General features: G+C 44.5%; 1 protein-coding gene across 3 annotated transcripts in view; it reads left to right on the plus strand.

Annotated features, from left to right (window-relative positions):
- LOC105497768 (BAR/IMD domain containing adaptor protein 2 like 1) overlaps positions 1 to 20,079 on the plus strand; it is a 111,408-nt gene that overhangs the window by 41,971 nt on the left and 49,358 nt on the right. For all 3 annotated transcript variants that reach the window (XM_011769114.2, XM_011769124.2, XM_024797954.2), the window contains exon 3: positions 4,786 to 4,872. In XM_011769114.2, the coding sequence (XP_011767416.1) occupies positions 4,786 to 4,872 (87 nt within the window). The remainder of the gene's footprint in view (positions 1 to 4,785; positions 4,873 to 20,079) is intronic.

Genomic DNA, 20,079 nt, shown 5'->3' on the forward strand with positions numbered 1-20,079 from the left:
TATCTCAAAAAAAAAGTTGGGCATGGTGGCATGCGCCTGTGGTCCTACCTATCAGGAGGCTGGGGTGGGAGGATTGTTTGAGTCCAGAAGTTTGAGGCTACAGTGAGCTGTGATTGTACCTCTGCACTCCAGCCCAGGAGACAGAGCAAGACCCTGTCTCAAAAAATAAAAATAAAAATAAAGAATCCAGGTCTATAGGTGAATGGCTAGTAGCATTGTACAGACCAGTGTCACAAGAATTTGAGTGGTGTGGGTTGGTGTGGACTGGAACAGGGCGGAGGCCCTGCAGGAGCTGAGCTGGCTGCCAGATGTTAGGTTTCAGCAGGGAGACACTGCCACACGCATAAAAGACAGCAAGTCAGCCGGGCTCGATGGCTCTCACCTGTAATCCCAGCACATTGGGAGACTGAAGCAGGCGGATCTCAAGGTCAAGAGATCAAGACCAGCCTGGCCAACGTGGTGAAGCCCCATCTCTGCTAAAGATACAAAAATTAGCCATGTGTGGTGGCAGGCACCTGTAATCCCAGCTACTTGGGAGGCTGAGGCAGGAGAATCGCTTGAACCCAGGAGGTGGAGGTTGCAGTGAGTAGTTGCACTACTGCACTCCAGCCTGGCAACAGAGCAAGACTCTGTCTCAAAAAAAAAAAAAAAAAAGTAAGCCAGGACCTGGGGTCCACACTGGCATGGGTGGCACACTGTTGGGGAGTGGGCGGGATAGGGTCAGATCACTGTGCACTTGAATGCACACGTCAGAGCTTGTTATGCTGTGTCATGCTGCGTACCTCACTGCCCCCAAACATAGTGGCTTCAGACAGCAACAGCTGCTTATTTCTCCTGTAAAGGCAGGGCAGTTCTCCAGACCCTCGGGACTCACTCCTGCACCTGCAGTCTTCTGTGGCCTGTGCAGGGCTGTGGGCTGGATGCACCCCCAACAATGGGGTCTTTCCTCTTCAAGGAGGCCAGATGCGGTCTTCACTCCATAGCAGTGGTGTCCTAAGCGTATAAATCCCAGTGCCAGCACCTCTCAAGCCCCTGTGGGAGTCATGCTTGCTGATAACCTGTGGGTCAAAGTGGGTACCATGGCCACACCACTTGGGTAGGGGACCACATACGCTGGGAATTCTGGGAGGTGTGATTCCTGGAAGGCCATTACTATAAAAATCTACCATGGGCTCTGAGGTGTGTGACCTTACCTCACGGGCAGTGGGAGGCCACCAAAGGCTTTAAGCAGAATGTTCACCCAATGAAACCATATTTTAAAGAAAAATTATCAGGTAGATGTGCATAGATTAGTCTAGACTGAGGAAGTAGTTGGCCAACCACTAAAATAGAACTACACTAGGTATTGTGGCTCATGCCTGTCATGCCAGCACTTTGGGAGGCTGAGGTGGGAGGATCGCTTGAGCCCAGGAGATCAAGACATCCTGGGCAACATAGTGAGACCCTGTTTCTAGAAAATAAAAAATTAGCTAGGTGTGGTGGCATGCACCTGTAGTCCCAGCTACTCAGGAGGCTGAGGTGGGAGGGCCGCTTGAGTCCAGGAGGTTAAGGCTGCAGTGAGCTATGATCACACCACTGCACTCCAGTGTGGGCAACAGAGTGAGACCCTGACTCTTAAAAAAAAAAAAAAAAAAAAAAAAAAAAAAAGAACTAATATGCCTCTTTCCTTAAAACAATAAGTAGTAGAGAATATCTTAATGTGCTCACAAAAGGGAGGCAAAAAGTATTAGTTATCTCTTCTGGCTGAATTTGTAATTTTCAAGTTGCCTTATCATAGCAAAGATATTTTACAAGACCGAGAAGGTTACATGGTTTTCAATGTAAGTCAACAGTTAATGAAAAACTGTGATTTCATGTGTGGATGCAAACCAAACATTTTGTTTAAATACTGTGTAATCCTGCATACCATTCCACCACTAATTTGCTTTTCAGATTATCAGTACTTTACATCTTAAAATCTTCATATTAAGATGTTACGTCTTACAACTTGACAGTTTCCTGGCTACACACCTTGTTTTTAGGTGGAGTCACTTCTTTCTTAGTTCGAGCCGAGACCAAAGAGTCAGAAAGCACCATCATTTAGAGCTGAGGAAGTGAAGTGCCCAGCCAGAGCTGTGTGCCTTCCCGCTGACTCAACATTGACCTTGGGTATGTCCCAGAATATCTCCACTCCACTGCCCTTAGTGCAGCGGGCTGATGACGTTACGAACCATGTCTCAACATCATTGGCTGGATTCACTAAGTATATATATAAATGCTAATTGCTATTGTTCTTTTTACATTTACACTTTAAGGTTATTCTGAGTCTTACAGTAGTACAGTAGCTAGAGTTTGCATTTCCTAAAGTTGGATACATATATAGTAAAAACCATAACTTTTATATATATATGTAAATATGTATATAAGTTATATTTTATATATAATATATATGTATTCATATAAAATACATATTTATATATTTTTTTGAGACTGAGTCTCACTCTGTCACCAGGCTGGAGTGCAGTGGTGCCATCTCAGCTCACTGTAACCTCTGCCTCCTGAGTTCAAGCGATTCTCCTGCCTCACCCTCCCGAGCTGGGGCTACAGGCATGCACCACCATGCCCAGCTAATTTTTGTATTTTTAGTGGAGACAGGGTTTCACCATGTTGGCTAGGATGGTCTCAATCTCTTGACCTCGTGATCCTCCCGCCTCAGCCTCCCAAAGTACTGGGATCACAGGTGTGAGCCACAGCACCCAGCCATAAATTTTTAACTCTACAATAAATCCTCAAGTAGATTAATTTGCCAGAAAAAAAAAAATACTACTGTCTTGGCTTTTCATACCTTCAGCTGGACCTGCATATGAATTAATTCTGTGGCTCACAACTATAATCCAAGCACGTTGGGAGGCTCAGGCGAGAGGATGGTTTGAGCCCAGGAGTTCACGACCAGCCTGGGCAACAGGCTGGAATACAGTGGTACAGTTGTGGTTCACTGCAATCTTGACCTTCTGGGCTCAAGCGATTCTCCTACCTCAGCCTCCTGAGTAGCTGGGACTATAGGCATGTGCCACCACCACCGTGCCTGGCTAGTTTTTTTGTTTGTTTTTAATAGAGATGGGGGTCTCCTTATGTTGCCCAGGCTGGTCTTGAACTCTTGGGCTCAAGTGATCCTCCTACCTCAACCTCTCAAAATGCTAGGAGTACAGGTATAAGCCATTGCACCCAGCCCCTTCATTTTTTTTTTTTTTTTTTTTTGTAATTAGCCAGGAATGGTGGCACGTCCCTGTAGTCCCAGCTACTCAGGAGGCTGAGGCAGAAGGATCCTTTGAGCCCAGGAGGTCAAGGCTGCAGTAAGCCATGATTGTGCCACCGCACTCCAGCCTGGGTGAAAGAACAAGACTCTGCCTCTAAAAAAAATAACTAAAATAAAATCCACCTTGTTAAAACAATTGCCTGTTATACATTGGGGCATTGCAGCTGGTGTAGCCTCTAGGATTCCCAAGGGCTCCTTTAGCTCCAAAACCATGTGGTCTCCAAAGCTCCAGGAGAAACTGATTTCTGTGTGAAACCAATCTTAGAGTAAAATTCCAAATAAATGCTTTTCTCCAAAATTACAGTAACCAATCTGGGTCTGTATCATACACCTTCAGTACCTTCAAACCTAGATTGTAAAGTGAAAAAAGTGTATTAGCAGCTTCCATTTGTTTGTCCGTCGCTCACATTCTTAGGGCATTTTAAGGACGAGCAACCTTTGTTTCAGAAAGGGTAAGTAATTTGCCCCAGGAGGTCACGTAGTTATAATTTAGTCTTCAGAATGAGTTTGAAGGGGGCAGTATTATTTTTAAGATAATTAGAACCCACCTTGTAGCAATAAAAGTTTTCCTGTCTTTGCCAAAAAATAAAAAAATGTAGAGGATTCAGTTGTTTTTTCAGACAATTGTATTGCTTTTTGGAAAGATAATATATTTCAAATTTCATATATTCTCTCCTGGCAACAAATAGGTTGATTGGTTGTGGCTCAAAATGTCTTTTTCAATAGAAAAATGAAACACTGCCATCAAAGGACCAGACTCCTACACCACCTCACACAACTCCTCCTGACTAAGAATGTTGCAGACCTGGAGTGCTGGAGAAGAACTAGCTCAGAAAACAGAAGGCTGGAGAGGATGTGTTTCTTTTTTTATTTTTATTTTTGAGACAATATCTGGCTCTGTCACCCAGACTAGAATGCAGTGTCACGATCTCAGCTCACTTACAACCTCCACCTCCTGGGCTCAAGCGATCCTCTCACCTCAGCCTCACAAGTAGCTGGGACTGCAGACACACTCCACCATGCCTGGCTAATTTATGTATTTTTTTTTTGTAGAGGTGGGGTTTTACCATGTTGCCCAGGCTGGTCTCAAACTCTTGAGCTCAAGCAATCCTCCCGCCTCAGCCTCCCAAAGTGCTGGGATTACAGGTGTGAGCCACCGTGCCCAGCCAAAGCCCTAGTTCAACGTTAGGAACACATCCACTCTGAAACTGGCATCAGGAGCAAGCAGAGCCTTCTCTGGACCTTCAGCCCCTGCTGCTGAAGGTTCCCCGGGGCTGGGCAGAGACGAGGATCTCATGTGACTGTCCCTTGGCTGGGGGGCCTCCACCCCGGTGCAGCTCTCAACACAGGCCTTACCTCCTGAGAGCCACACCTGCCACGGCCCAAACCTTGTGGCCAGAAGGGACCGAGGGGTGTTTGGAAGAAAACTTGTGTCGCTTCCTCCTTTCCTTGTCTAAGTGACGATTTTGTGTGTCGCCTTTCGTGTCTAGCTATGATCCTGGCAGGAAAAGCCTACTACGATGGAGTGGCCAAGATCGGTGAGATTGCCACCGGGTCCCCCGTGTCGACTGAACTGGGTGAGCCATCTGTCCCTTTACACGTAAACCCCACTTGTCATCCCGTGAACCCCGATAGAAACGCGTGGGACGGCCCAGTCCAGAACAGAGGAGAGATCTGGGCCAGCGTGCTGCGGTTCTGCTTCACCGCGGTCTGTGGAAATTGACGCTTAGTCGGAGGGTGGGCCGGGGCTGGTGCCGGAGGGCGATTGGAGGCCTTGTTTTCTGGCCAGCCTCCCTGCTCTCCTAGGAACTTGAGCTTTTGCCATGGGTGCCTGGGCTCTCACCCTTCCCCCTGGGAGTTTGACCTACATTCCTGATGGGCGAGCAGGGCCTCTGGGGCCTCGGGCTGCGGCCGGAGTGTTTCCTGTGACTCACCTAGTAGAAAATCCAACTCCTTTACGTTGCTCTCTTGGCCCTTGCCTCTTCCCTGGTTGCTTTCAGCTGTGATTTTTCCGGTTCTGCTGGTATGAATCGCTCTCCTGTGCAGGCAGAGAGGGCGGTCACACCCCGGGCAGTGCCTGCTGCCGAGGGGATCTGGGCTTCTGTTTACAGAACACTTCACTGTCAGCAGGGAAAGGTGGGCTTTTAAAACAGCCCCACACAGCACCCTCATTTAACAAACGTGTTGAGTATGTTTTATTGTACAAAAGGTAAAATTTCTGGCTTGACCAGAGGAAAAATCATGGTAAAGTGTGTGTGTGTGTTTAAAGAAAAGTGCATCCATGTCCAGTTAAGAAGTAGGAAGGGGAAGCAGAGGAGTGGGGGGGCATCACCAAGGGAGGGTGCGGGCAAGCCACATGGTTTCTCGATGGAGCTGTCCTGAGGGTTTTTAGGATTGTTTGGGAAGCTCTTAACTGACCCATAAAAGACAGGAACAAATGAGAGGCCTGACAGTGGAGTTGGGGAGCTGGGCTGTTGGGTGCAGAGGTGACCTGGGTCCTCACGGTCTCTGAGGACTTTGCACTTGAGTTTATAAAGCCATAGGCACACGGTAGACCGTATGCTGAAAGTGATGTCCTGTTAGTGAATAAATCAGTACTGCCAGAAAGAGATCTAGATATTTTTTATTTTTATTTTTTTTTATTGAGACAGAGTCTCGCTCGTCGCCCAGGCTAGAGTGCAGTGGCATGAGCTCGGCTCACTGCAACCTCTGCTACCCAAGTTCAAGTGATGCTCCTGCCTCAGCCTCCTGAGTTGCCAGGACTACAGATGCCCACCACTACCCGGCTAATTTTTTTGTATTTTTAGTAGAGACGGGGTTTTGCCATGTTGGCCAGGCTGGTCTTGAACTCCTGACCTCAGGTGATACTCCTGCCTCAGCCTCCCAAAGTACTGAGATGATAGGTGTGAGCCACCGCGCCCAGCCTATATTTATTTATTTATTTATTTATATACACACACTATTTTATATTTATTTATTTATTTATGTTAGAGATGGGGTCTCTCTGTGTTGGCCAGGTTGGTCTTGAACTCTTGGCCTCTAGTAGTCCCCCCGCCTTGGCCTCTCAAAGTGCTAGGATGACCGGCCTCACCCAGCCCAGTACTGCTATATTTAATGGACTCAATTACATGCAGAAGTTTTCCAAAATCCTGCCTGTGCCCTGGTTGGTGCCATAATCCTGCATGTGCCAGCGAGGACTGAACCGTAGTAACTCTGTTCCAAGCACGATGAATGTAATAAAATACGGAGGTTGCTGGATGTAGACAGAAGCAGACAGCAAAATCTAGGATGTTTGGGGGAGTTGTTGAGATGATTATAGGGTTCCAAAAATAGCATAAATAAAAAGTAACATCCTATTGGTATCATGCCTCAGAAAGAAAACATGCGTGACCCTTACATTAAAACATATGGCGCTCCGACTCACCACACCCAGTTTGCCTTTTTAATGTTTTATGGGTCCTGCCACTGTTTAAATAAGACTTCTGCTCCACACCTTACTTGAGTCAGCCGTGAGTTCCTAATGTTGAAACAGCTATTTCCACAGCAACTATGTTGGTATAAACAATACAGGCTTAGAACTTTCATTTCAGTGAGGAAAATATTTTGCGATGGTGAAATTTCTTTCATGTGCATGCATATATATATATGGTGTATTTTTTTGTTTGTTTTTGTTTGTTTTTTGAGATGGAGTCTCACTCTGTCACCCAGGCTGGAGTGCAGTGGCATGATCTTGGCTCCCTGCAGCCTCTGCCTCCAGGGTTCAAGCAATTCTCATGCGTCAGCCTCCTGAGCAGCTGGGATTACAGGTGCCCGCCACCATACCCGGCTAATTTTCCTATTTTTAATAGAGACGTGATTTCACCATCTTGGCCAGGCTGGTCTCAAACTCCTGACCTCAGGTGATCCACCCGCCTCCGCCTCTCAAAATGCTAGGATTACAGGTGAGAGCCACCGTGCCCGGCCACTTGTGCGTGTGTATTTTATTCAGAGGGAACAGAAATAACTTTCTGTTGTATTTCGTTTCAAGCTATCCTTTTGCTTAATACTTGCTATCTCATGTAATTACTGGTTTTTCTTCTCGTTTCTGACAATTCCATGGTACAATGCTAGCTCAGGAGAAGTTACTTCCTTGACTGGCTCCATTTTTATTTTATTGATACAGTTCAGACTGAAAAGGCACCCCGTATCTGTTTACATTCCCTATATGGAAGAGTCGTGGACAATTCGTAGAAAAAAAAATAAAACGATCAAAGATAGATTGTATTTTTCTCATCTTCCAAGAAGGTCTTATTGTCTAGTTACTCCGTGGTGGTACTTGGTATTCACAACTTCATCATGAAACTTAACTCTCCCTACGAGAAAACTTGAAGGGGTGTTATCACATATGTGAAAATCATGAATCATTTCAAAACGCTCGTTCTGTGCGCCTCGAGGGTCGGCCTGTGTGACAGTGGAACCATTTCTGATGTCTAGCTGTGGATACTTAGACTTAGCTCCCTCCTGGATCGGCTCACTCACTGCTGTGTGAACAACGTAGGATGCTTTGGCCCAAAAGTAAAAAAATAAAATGCCCAATGAACAGTGAGTTAAGCAATCAGCATCTTTATTATTCCACATGAGGAGCAGCAGGTTGTCAGTTAATCATCACTAGGGACCCAGGTTCCTTCTCTCTGTCTTCTCATCCTCATACTCATTTCCTCATGGTGCCAGGATGGCTGCCACTGCTTCTCCAACCATCACATCCTCTCTCTCCCCATTGTCTTCAAAAGTAGGAAGGGGAATTTCTTCTCAGGTGTGCTGGCGACCTTTGCCCCAAAGCTCCAGCACACTGCCCCTTATACCCCATGGCCCAATTTAGATCACATGCCCAGGACCCAGCTGCCAGCAAAGCTCCTCAGGCATGGGTCAAGGAACACCAGGGCAGAGAGAGTGTGGCTGTTAGGAGATGGCCTGGTGACAGCCCCCATGTCGGCATCTCTGGTATTAAAGGTCTGTTTTCAACAACTTTCAGTGAAAGGGCAGGACTAATAGAAATGTTAGCGGTGCCCTGGGTGTACATGGTGCTTCCGCGTTTTGTGTGTGTCTGAGTGGAGTCGTGTTTTTTTCCCTCGTGGGCTGGTGTGTGGTTTTACCAGCATGCGTATACTTCAAACTTTGTAACTGCGGCCAGGCATCGCAGTGGCTCAGGCCTGTAATCCCAGCACTTTGGAAGGCCGAGGTGGGCGGATCACCCGAGGTCAGGAGTTCGAGCCTTGCCCGGCCAACATGGTGAAACCCTGTCTGTACTAAAAATATCAAAAAATTAGCCAGGCACGGGGGCGCGTGCCTGTAATTCCAACTACTCAAGAGGCTGAGACAGGAGAAGCACTTGAAACCGAGAGGCAGAGGTTGTGATGAGCCGAGATCGCGCCACTACAGTCCAGCCTGGGCAACAGAGCGAGACTCCATCTCAAAAAACAAACAAAAACTTCATAATTGCTGTTTTTCCAGGGCCCTCTCACTTTTTCCCCAGAAGACCACAGCCAACCTTTCCAGTCTGTTTCTATTTGGGAAGGGGAGATACAAGCACAGAGGAAGAAATAGTGGCCTTAGGATAGGGGGCCTTAGAGTAGCTGTAGGTTTTTTCTGCTGCTGTTGTTGTTGTTGTTGTTTTCTTTTTTTTTTTTTTTTGAGACCAAGTCTCACTCTGTCACCAGGCTGGAATGCAATGGCGCATTCTTGGCTACTGCAACTTCCGCCTCCCATATTCAAGCGATTCTCCTGCCTCAGCCTCCTGAGTAGCTGGGACTACAGGTGTGTACCACCACACCCAGCTAATTATTGTATTTTTAGTAGAGACGGGGTTTCACCATGTTGGCCAGGCTGTTCTCAATGTCTTGACATTATGATCTGCCCGCCTTGGCCTCCCAAAGTGCTGGGATTACAGGCGTGATCCACTGCCCCCGACCATATTTTTTTTTTGTATTAGAGATAGGGTTTCACCATGTTGACCAGGCTAGTCTTGAACTCCTGACTTAAGGTAATCCACCTGCCTCAGCCTCCCAAAGTGCTGGAATTACAGGTGTGAACCACTGCACCCAGGCTGACAGGGGACTTTTCAAGAAAGGGATGAGAGGATGTCGTTAGTGTCTGAGCGGCTGGCAGGCGTCATGATAAGTGGTCACAGTCCCCTTGGAAATGGTGGTTTCACTGGGGTTCCGACCATAAACGCCAGGAGTTACGGGGTAAGGATGGTGGAAATCACAGAAGAGGAGCATGTGCGTGACTCGTCTTAGAAGTATTGCTCTGTTCTTGTGCCGTCTTAGAAGTATTGCCCTGCTCTTGCACCACATGCTTCCATACAGAAACGCAGGTCTCCGGACGTGTCCACCGCATGCCGGGCACTTTTGTCTCATTTCATCCTCAGTAGCCTCCTGGGTGACTTCTTCCTCAGTGGCTGCAGGATGCGGTGTTTCCTCAGGGCGGCTGATAGGCCCTAAGGGTAAACGTAGCCATCACCTTTTTCTGCATGAGCCTAAGAGGTAACAAGTGATAACCTCCATGGGCAACCACATTGGGTCACATGTCCCCAGCAAGGTGTTTGGCAGCCAAGCTAGGCAGAGCATGGACTGTGGGGGTGGTTACCCCTCCAGGGATGGTAGGGACATGGGTGCTGCCTGGGTTGCAGAGCTCACTCCGCCCAGGCGAGTCCGGGAAAGATCCTGTGACCCAGGACAGTAAGGCCAGGCCGCATCTCACTTTCCCCTGAGACAACCGGATAGCATGCCACCTGGCATCTAGGAGATGCTCGGGAGTGGTGACGTTGCCACATTCCGGCTGTTAACTTGTGTGACCCCGGGCAGCACTTCACCGTGGGCAGTGGGTTATTTACTCATCGTGGAGGTGACAGCCACGCCTTCCAGGTCATTAGATGAAATGAGATGATGTGCCTTGTGGCTTCTGTATCAAAGACTGGAAAGATGCCTGTCTGTTTCTGCTTCACACATTCGCAAATATTTCAGAATTTAAAAACAGTGGCAATTTTCTTCATTGACATTCTCCTCCTACAGTAGGTAATAAAAGTTTGTAAGAATATATAACATTTTTCTTTTCTTTCTTTCTTTTTTTTTTTTTTTTTGAGGCAGAGTCTCACTCTGTCGCCCAGGCTGAAGTGCAGTGGTGCGATCTCGGCTTACTGCAACCTCTGCCTCCCGGGTTCAAGCGATTCTCGTGACACACCCTCCTGAGTAGCTGGGATTACAGGTGCCTACCACCATGCCCGGCTAATTTTTGTGTTTTTAGTAGAGATGGGGTTTTGTCATGTTTCCCAGGCTGGTCTTAAACTCCTGACCTCAAGTGATCTGGCCACCTCGGCCTCCCAAAGTGCTGGGATTACAGACGTGAGCCACTGTACCCGGCCAGATATATATTTTTCTTGATTATTCATGAACCAGTTGTTCAAGTCTCTCCATTGTGTCTTTGTTTTCTGTTTCATTGGTCTCTCCTTTACTCTCTTCCACGTATCTTTGAGATGACTCTGTTATTCTTTTTCTCATTTATTTTTTTATTATTATTATACTTTAAGTTCTGGGATACATGTGAAGAACGTGCAGGTTTGTTACATAGATATACACGTGCCATGGTGGTTTGCTGCACCCATCAACCCATCATCTACATTAGGTATTTCTGCTAATGCTATCCGTCCTCAGCCCCCCACCCCCCGACAGGCCCCGGTGTGTGATGTTCCCCTGCCTGTGTCCATGTGTTCTCATTGTTCAGCTCCTACTTAGGAGTGAGAACATGCAGTGTTTGGTTTTCTGTTCCTGTGTTACTTTGCTGAGAATGATGGTTTCCAGCTTCATCCATGTCCCTGCAAAGAACATGAACTCATCCTTTTTTATGGCTGCTCTTTTTCTAATTTCTTAAGTGGTACATTTAACTCATTAATTTTAAAATCAGGCAGCCCTGCTTTGCATAGTAATGGCATCATAAAAATGCGCAAGCTGAAACCACACAAAGTCATCTTGATGCTGCAAAATTACATTGTTCTATGACCTTTAAAAATGTTTGTTAAAAACTCTGTCAGTTAGAAATGTACAGGGAAATCAAACAATAGTAAAACTAATATTAGTGCACTTTGAAGCATTAGAAACATTGGGAATTAGAGTTTTTAAATGTAAAAATCCTATCAGGAGTGGTGTAAATAGTGCTTGCCACCTTCTCATGGCTTATGATAGAGCGAGCATTTTTTCTATGTTTTAGCAAATTGCCATACTCCTTGCCAAATTTGGATCAACTTCCAACATTTTATCCTTGCGATTACAATGTTGTGAAATACCTTCAAGAGTTCCTTCAAGGTGAAGTTTGTTTTTTGTGTTTTGTTTTGTTTTGTTTTTTTGCTGGCATCGCTTTCCCTGAAACACCTTCATCCTTTTCATCAGAGCCACTTGCCTCAATTATGTTGATAAGTTTCAACCTCACCCCGTTCCTGTGGCCGTTCCTCCAGTGCCTCAAAGGCCAGCAGTGTCAGCATTTCCAGTCAGCTATTTCTTCTCTAACTCCATGTACGTTTGACTCAGTGTTGCTACTTTTCATTTCATTTCTGCCTCTTCAGTTTTGTTGGCCAATTTCTCTTGCAGTTACTCATTTTTGTAACACCACCTGGGTTATCACTGGGAGACAAGGAGGCAACACAGCTACACACTTCGCTGTCTGTGAGGATGCTCTGCTATCCTTGCACCAATAACAGACTGTCTTAATTACTGCAACTTTCTAATCTTGATACCTAGTAGCATAACTCCTCTGTTTATTTGATAGTACCTTGGCTATTCTAGGACCTCTGCATTTGCTTATATTTTAGAATCAGCTTGTCAATTTCCACTTTAAAAAATTCGCTTGGAATTTTGATTGGAATACATTGAATTTACAGGTGGATTTAGGTGGAGTTGACATCTTAGCAATATTGACATCTTAGCAAATATGGATTTTCTAATCCATGAAAATGGTGTATGATTTCATTTATTTGAGATTTCTTCCATTTCTGTAGCACTACTTTTGTATTTTTTATTGTGGAAGTCTCCTGCTTTTTTATAGATTCATTCTTTATGTGTTTTGTCCTATTGTAAATGGTCTTTTAAATTTTTATTTCCTAATTGCTGGTTCCATTGAATTTTTTTATTACAGTGCCTATCTTTCATTACTGGAAGTCCTATTTAGTTCTTTTTTGAAATCTGCAAATTAATTTTTTGTTGTATTTATTTTTATAGCAGCTTGAGATATAGTTCACCCATTTAAAGTATACAGTTCACTGGTATATTCACAAAGTTGTATGATTATCACCACAGTTAACTTTAGGATATTTTCATCACCTCAGAAAGAAACCGTTACCCACTGGCAGTTGCTTCCCGTTTAACTCCAGCCGTATCCAACCATTCATATGCTGTACATCTTTAACACTTGTTATTGTCTCTTTTTTTAGTATAGCCATCCTGTAAACGATTTTACACATCCTGTAGTGTGAAGTGGGCTCTCATTTTGGCTTACGTTCACATCTCCCTAGTGACTAACGACATTGAGCATATTTTCATGTTCTTACTGGCCATTTGCATATCTTCTTTGAAGAAATGTCTATTCAGATCCTTTGCCCATTTTACATTAATTTTTGTTTAATTACTGAGTTTGCAAATTGACTTTTAGGCTGGAGTGCGGTGGCGCGATCTCAGCTCACTGCAATCTCTGCCTCCCAGGTTCAAGCGATTCTCATGCCTCAGCCTCCCGAATAGCTGGGACTACAGTACCCCACCACCACACCCAGCTAATTTTTGTATTTTTAGTAGAGACGAGATTTCACAATATTGGTCAGGCTAGTCTCGAACTCCTAACCTCAGGTGATCCTCCCGCCTCGGCCTCCCAACGTGCTGGGATTACAGGCGTGAGCCACTGTGCCCGGCTATCTTTTCATATTCTTACTGGCCATTTGCATATCTTCTTTGGAGAAATGTCTGTTCAGATCCTTTGCCCATTTTAAATTATGGTTTTTTGTTTTTGTTTTTATTGAGTTTGCAAATTGACTTTTGTCATTTATACAGCAGTTCCCTTGCTTGAAGTTCTTGAGACTCCAATTTCACTAGGTGTTTTTATTGTATCTCTTGATGGCTGTTCATGAAGGATTCTTTCTGTAAGGGTTTTGCCAAGTCCTCTTATTGTTCTCTTCCATGTTGGGCTGGTTGTTCTCTTTATTGCAGGTGTAAATTTTTTCTGTTTTTTGAGACAGACAGGGTCTTGCTATGTTGCCCAGGCTGGTCTTGAACTCCTGGGCTCAAGCGATCCTCCTGCCTCAGCCTTGTGGAAGATGTAAAAGTTTTGCCATTGGAAATCACCAGGAAATGAAAAGGAAAAATGCCAAGCAATAGGAGAGCCTCTCTGATTCTCTGAAAAATACTATAGTTCACTTCTTTTTCCTTTTTTTTTTTGAGATGGAGTTTTGCTCTTGTTGCCCAGGCTGGAGTACAATGGTGTGATCTCAGCTCACTGCAACCTCCGCCTTCCGAGTTCAAGCGATTCTCCTGCCTCAGCCTCCCAAGTAGCTGGGATTACAGGCATGCGCTACCATGCCCAGCTAATTTTTTGCAATTTTAGTAGAGACAGAGTTTCACCATGTTGGTCAGGCTGGTCTCAAACTCCTGACCTCAGGTGACCCACCCACCTCGGCCTCCCAAAGTGCTGGGATTACAGGCGTGAGCCACTGCACCCAGCCTACTTCTTACAAAGAAGATGCTTATTAATATACATATGCAAAATTTGCAAGTTAGTCTTAGTATCTAAAACTTAAGAAATAATGACAGATTTAAATGATGTGCAAATCTGTCAGACCTACATTTCACCCCCACCAGAGAATTCATTTCTTGATTTTGCTCCTTAAAATAAAAGACTCTTTATGAATAGAATCTATTCTATTAGAGAGATGATTCAGAAAATGTGTCCTTGCTCTTTTTTCAAGTATATTTGAAAATGATAGAAAAATATTGATGATTTAAAGAGAAATACCAAATTCTAGTTATTTTCATGCTGAATGTTCTCAATGACTTGAAGATAAGAGTTAGCGTATAATTTGAAACCTTTCAATTTCATTTTGCTAAAATATCACCTTTACCAGAGGTACCTTAACTGCAGGGCTGAGCAAACTACAGCCATGGATGTCCAGGGCCTGCTTGTAAAGAAAGTTGTTTGTTTGTTTGTTTGTTTGTTTGTTTGTTTGTTTTTTGAGACGGAGTCTCGCTCCATCGCCAGGCTGGAGTGCCGTGGCACTATCTCAGCTCACTGCAACCTCCACCTCCCAGGTTCAAGTGATTCATTTGCCTCAGCCTCCCTAGTAGCTGGGACTACAGGTGCCCACCACCACATCCAGCTGATTTTTTTTGTATTTTTAGTAGAGATGGGATTTCACCATATTGGCCAGGATGGTCTCTATCTCTTGACCTCGTGATCCGCCCGTCTTGGCCTCCCAAAGTGCTGGAATTACAGGCATGAGCCATCGCGCCCGGCCAAGAACGTTTTATTGACACAACTATGCCCATTTGTTCCTGTCTGTGGTTGCATTCAGACGGGATACGATACAGTAGCAGGGCTGTGATACAGTAGCAGGGCTGAGTGACTGCAGCAGAGACGGTTGGCCCACAAGGCCTCACATTTTTGCAGTTTGGCCCTCACCCGGACAGTAGAAGATCTCTTGTGTCATCCAGTTGCTTGCTTCAACTGGGGTAATCTTGTGAGGGATTTGGTATCCTTTTCTCCAAAGAAAAAGCATTTCCTTACTACCAGCTAGCTAAGTGTCTGGGTTTAAGGTGCATTAACGACATAATCCTAACAACCACAGTAGCATGGGATACTCAGGTCCTAACTTCTTTGTCTTGTTGGGCAGAGCAAACAAACCATAAACCCAAACCCAGAGATCTGTAGTCAGGGTTTGGCCAGTAACGTATTTTAATCCAACTGTTTATTTTATTTAGTTTTATTTTTATTTTTTTGAGATAGAGTTTCGCTCTGTTGCCGAGGCTGGAGTGCAGTCGTGCGATCTTGGCTCACTGTAACCTCCACGTCCTGGGTTCAAGCAATTCTCCCACCTCAGCCTTCTGAGTAGCTGGGACTACCGGCGCCTGCCACCACACCTAGCAAATTTGTGTGTGTGTGTGTGTGTGTGTATATATATGTGTGTATATATATATGTGTGTGTGCGTATGTGTGTGTGTGTGTGTGTGTGTATATATATATATATTTTTTTTTTCTTTTTCTTTTTCAGTAGAGACGGGGTTTCACCATGTTGACCAGGCTGGTCTCGAATTCCTGACCTCAAATGTTCCACCCGCCTCAGCCTCCCAAAGTGCTCGGATTACAGGCGTGAATCACTTTGCCCAGCCGCTCCCGCTGTTTAATTGTTAAATAATAGGTCATAGGGTCAAATTCATGCCACTCAACAGGTGGTCAGTGTGTGTACCTGAAGTCACTCATGTGACTTTATCACATGTTAAATCCTTTATCACACGTGATAAAGGTAAATCCTTCATCACCTGTACACAGTTCAGTTCAAGGCAGCACACCTACCCAGCAGTGCCCATTTAAAAGAGGAAGCTGACATTTTCATAAACTTCCAGTTTTGTTCCTAAATCAAGCAAGTTTATTTTTATAACTCAGAAAATTTTGAAAAGGTGAAAGGGAAAACAGAAATGGTAAGGGGAAAATGTTTTGCCAAAATCTTTAAAAGAACCTTTGAATCAGTTTTTTCATCCTTAAAGCAGAGAAAAGTAAAGGTTGTTCTCCTTGACTTCTCAGGAAATAACAGACTTTCTTTGGGGAGTTTATAAATTTGCTTTGAGCTTTTTAGAGCTCACCATTGTGTAAATTGAGGCTGTTATTTTGTTGCAGTTTAGTCAGTCATTGCATTTTGAATCATTTATTGTTTGGGCCAGTTTCTTAAATTGGGCACAAAACAGAAGATTTTATCTCCTGACTATCAGGGAACCTAGAAAATCATAGATTTCCTTTAATCATTGATAGAATGCTTATGGATTATGCAATTTTTAAAAACTATATTATAGATTTGTCTTGCTGATACTCATAATCCAATCTGACAGTCTTTGGTCTAAAAATTAGAGCAGAAGCCAGGCACGGTGGCTCAGGCCGGGCGCGGTGGCTCACGCCTGTAATCCCAGCACTTTGGGAGGCCGAGGCGGGCAGATCATCTGGGGCCAGGAGTTCGAGACTAGCCAGGCCAACACGGCAAAACCCCATCTCTACTAAAAATACAAAAGTTAGCCGGGCATGGTGGTGTGCACCTGTAGTTCCAGCTACTCGGGAGGCTGAGGCATGAGAATCATTTCAACATGGGATGCAGAGGTTGCAGTGAGCCATGATCACACCACTGCACTCCAGCCTGGGTGACAGAGCCAGCCTCTGTCTTTAAAAAATAAAATAAAATAAAATAAATTTTGAAACATTTTTGAACTGTTACTAATTCACAAAAATATTACAAATATATTCCTAAGATCTGGATAATAGAATTTATAACACAGTAGGGAAAGAGCTGAGCTGAGCCACAGCAGTTATAATTGACCAAAATCACTTATCTTTTAGTTACAGGTTAGACTCACTTTAAAGAGATTAAAATTCTTCCACAAAAATAGCAAAGAAACAAAAGGAGATTTTATTTACTGAACACTGTACCTGCTATATGCCAGGCACAGTTCTAAGTGTAAATATTAATTTATAATATTATAAATGTAATATTCACTCCTATAATCGTCATGACAGCACTGTGAGGCCCATGCTTATTATTTCCATTTTACAGATGAGGAGACTGAGGTACAAAGGCAGTAACTTGCTGAGGTCGCATATCTGGTCAGTGGCTGGTTCATCTGACTCCAGGCTACCTACCAGGTATATGACCTAGCCTGCCAACTTAATTTGCTGTATGTCCAAAAGATGTGCTTTTTTAAAAAACAAAACTTTTTTTAGAGATGGGGTCTTTCTGTGTTGTCCGGGCTGGTCTCAAACTCCTGGGCTCAAGCAGTCCTCCCACCTAAGCCTCCTGGAGTGCTGAGATTACAGGCATGAGCCACTGCACCTGGACTGTGCTTTTCTAACGTGCTTTACTTTATGGCTGTCAGATTTTCATGCCCATTAGACTTCAGCAAAATAAAGGATTATGTTAAATCGCAAACCATCATATGGTCCACACTGGCTCAACACGTGAATATGAGTCTGTATTTTGTTGGATTTTTCTCATCTGTAATCACAATTTTGCCAGTTTTACTTAGAAGCATTTATAATGCAATCATTTATTCCAGCTTTTTTCGTTGAGTAATTTCAGTTTGAGGTTTGGAAAATAATTTTTTCCTGGAAGCAAGCACTTGGTAAATGCCTTTAGACCTTGCAGGTGGCTTTTTTTATCTCAGTTTTTGGGTGGATGGTCTTCTGTCTTCTCCCTTTTGGAGCAGGAAAGATCTCAGCTAGAATACTTAGAGAGAAAGGTAGGCTTATAATTTATAAAACCTGTAAATTAAACCCCACAAAAAAATTAGCTGGGCATGGTGGCGGGCACCTGTAATCCCAGCTATTTGGGAGACTGAGGCAGGAGAATCGCTTGAACCCAGGAGGTGGAGGTTGCAGTGAACTGAGGTCACACCTTTGATCTCCAGCCTGGGCAACAGAGCAAAACTCCGTCCCCCCCCTCAAAAAAAAACCTGTAAGAGCATGTACTGTGTAAGTCCATATGTCATGTAGGCACATTGGTATAAGTATGTATACATTCCTAAAGTTTAGGGAGATGTTCTGTATTTTAAATTGTACTTGTTTACAAAAGTTGTTAAAAGGAGAACATTCCTTCTCTCAGCTTTGAAGTGAGTATATATACACTCAATGTACTAAAATTAGTAAATATTACTTACATAAAAGCTGAATCATCAAATCAAGATTAGCCAGTTTAACACTTAGTGCCTCCAGATTGCTTGCTGGGCACATCCTAAGTGTAAATCTGAAACATCATTGCCTGTTTTTCATTGTGACTTTATTATGCTTGCCCGTTCTCTTAAATCTTTGGATTTTTAAGTGTATGAACAGAAAATTGTTTAAACCCAATTTTCATGTTACTCAAATTGGTCTGTTTGTCCTTGAAGTATATTGTGTGTTCTAGTAACTCAAGATGGAGAGGGCGTAAGCGTCCCTGTCCTCACGCTTCAGCCCTAGCCAAAGGGCAGCTGGCCAAGGGGCTGCAACAACTGGGCCGGACAACTGGCCTGTCATGGTGAGGGGGTGGCGCCAAGGACCTGGGGCTGTGCCTCTGCCGTCATCACCATCCTTGTTCACAAGAGCTACTTACATCCTCTTACAGCACCGTGCTGGGCCTGCAGTGAAGGGTCAGGAACAAAAACACTAGGTGATGACACCCAAATGGGGAGTGGGAGTTTAGAGCATGCCAAAAAAGAGCTGCTGTGCTCAGACGCACAGGTACAGCAAAGGGCGTAGCCCACGTGACAGGTTGAAGAGAGGGATACTCAAAGATGGATGCAGCTGGAATCATGAAGCGAGTGAGGCCTGGCCGTGCCAGACGCATTCCCAAGCACACCATGGTGCCACGGTGGAGGGTAGACAGTTCTGGTGGGGGGTTAGAGTCTTTGTTAGTGCAGGTGGGGTTCTAGAAGGTTTTTGGTCTATAGCAAATTGGGAGTAAATGCACTTCCTTATGTACTCTTTCCTCTTCCCGGTGACTTAACAAAACTGTTAAAAGTAAGAGTGCCAACAAGCACATGAAAAGATGCGTAACATCATTAGCCATTAGGAAAACACAAATCCCAACCACAAGCTAGCTACAGCACACCCAATAGAGTGGCCACAATTAAGTCAGACAATAACAAGTGTCAGCAAAGATGTGGAGAAATTGGAACCCTCGACCATTGCTGGTGGGCATGTAAAGTGGGGCAGCCACATTGGAGCCATCTGCCAGTTCCTTAAAACTCAAGCATAGAATTACCGTGTGACCAAGAATTCCATTCTAGACACTGATCCAAGGGAAATGAAACATAAGCCCACACACAGTCTTTTTTATTTATTTATTTATTTATTTATTTATTTATTTATTTATTTATTTTTAAGACAGAGTCTCGCTGTGTTGCCCAGACTGGAGTGCAATGGTACAATCTCAGCTCACCACAACCTCTGCCTCCCGGGTTCAAGCACTTCTCCTGCCTCAGCCTCCCAAGTAGCTGGAATTACAGGCAGGCGCCGCCACGCCCTGCTAATTTTGTATTTTTAGTAGAGACGGTGTATCTCCATATCGGTCAGGCTGGACTCAAACTCCTGACCTCAGGTGATCCGCCCACCTCAGCCTCCCAAAGTGTTGGGATTACAGGTGTGAGCCACAATACCCGGCCCACACATAGTCTTGACCACAAATGTTCAGAGCAGCACAACTCACAATAGCCAAAAGGTGGAGGCAGCCCAAATGTCCACCTGCTGATAAGTGGAAAAACAAAATGGAATATTATTTAGCCACAAAAAAGGATGAAGTGCCACTACATGCTGCTATGCAGGTGAACCTTGGACATGTGCCAAGTCAATGAAGCCAGATAAAAAGGCCATTTATTGTATGATTTTGTTTATATGAAACGCCCAGCGTCGGCAAATCCACATAGAAAGCAGATTTTGAGGCTTCAAGGGGGAGAGGGGAACAGGGAATGGCTGCTTAATGGCATCTCTTAAGGTGAGGAAGATGATTTTAAACTGGGTAGTGGTGACAGTTACACAATATTGTG

This window comes from Macaca nemestrina, chromosome 4 (assembly GCF_043159975.1).
Source record: "Macaca nemestrina isolate mMacNem1 chromosome 4, mMacNem.hap1, whole genome shotgun sequence".
Classification (NCBI taxonomy): Eukaryota; Metazoa; Chordata; class Mammalia; order Primates; family Cercopithecidae; genus Macaca; species Macaca nemestrina.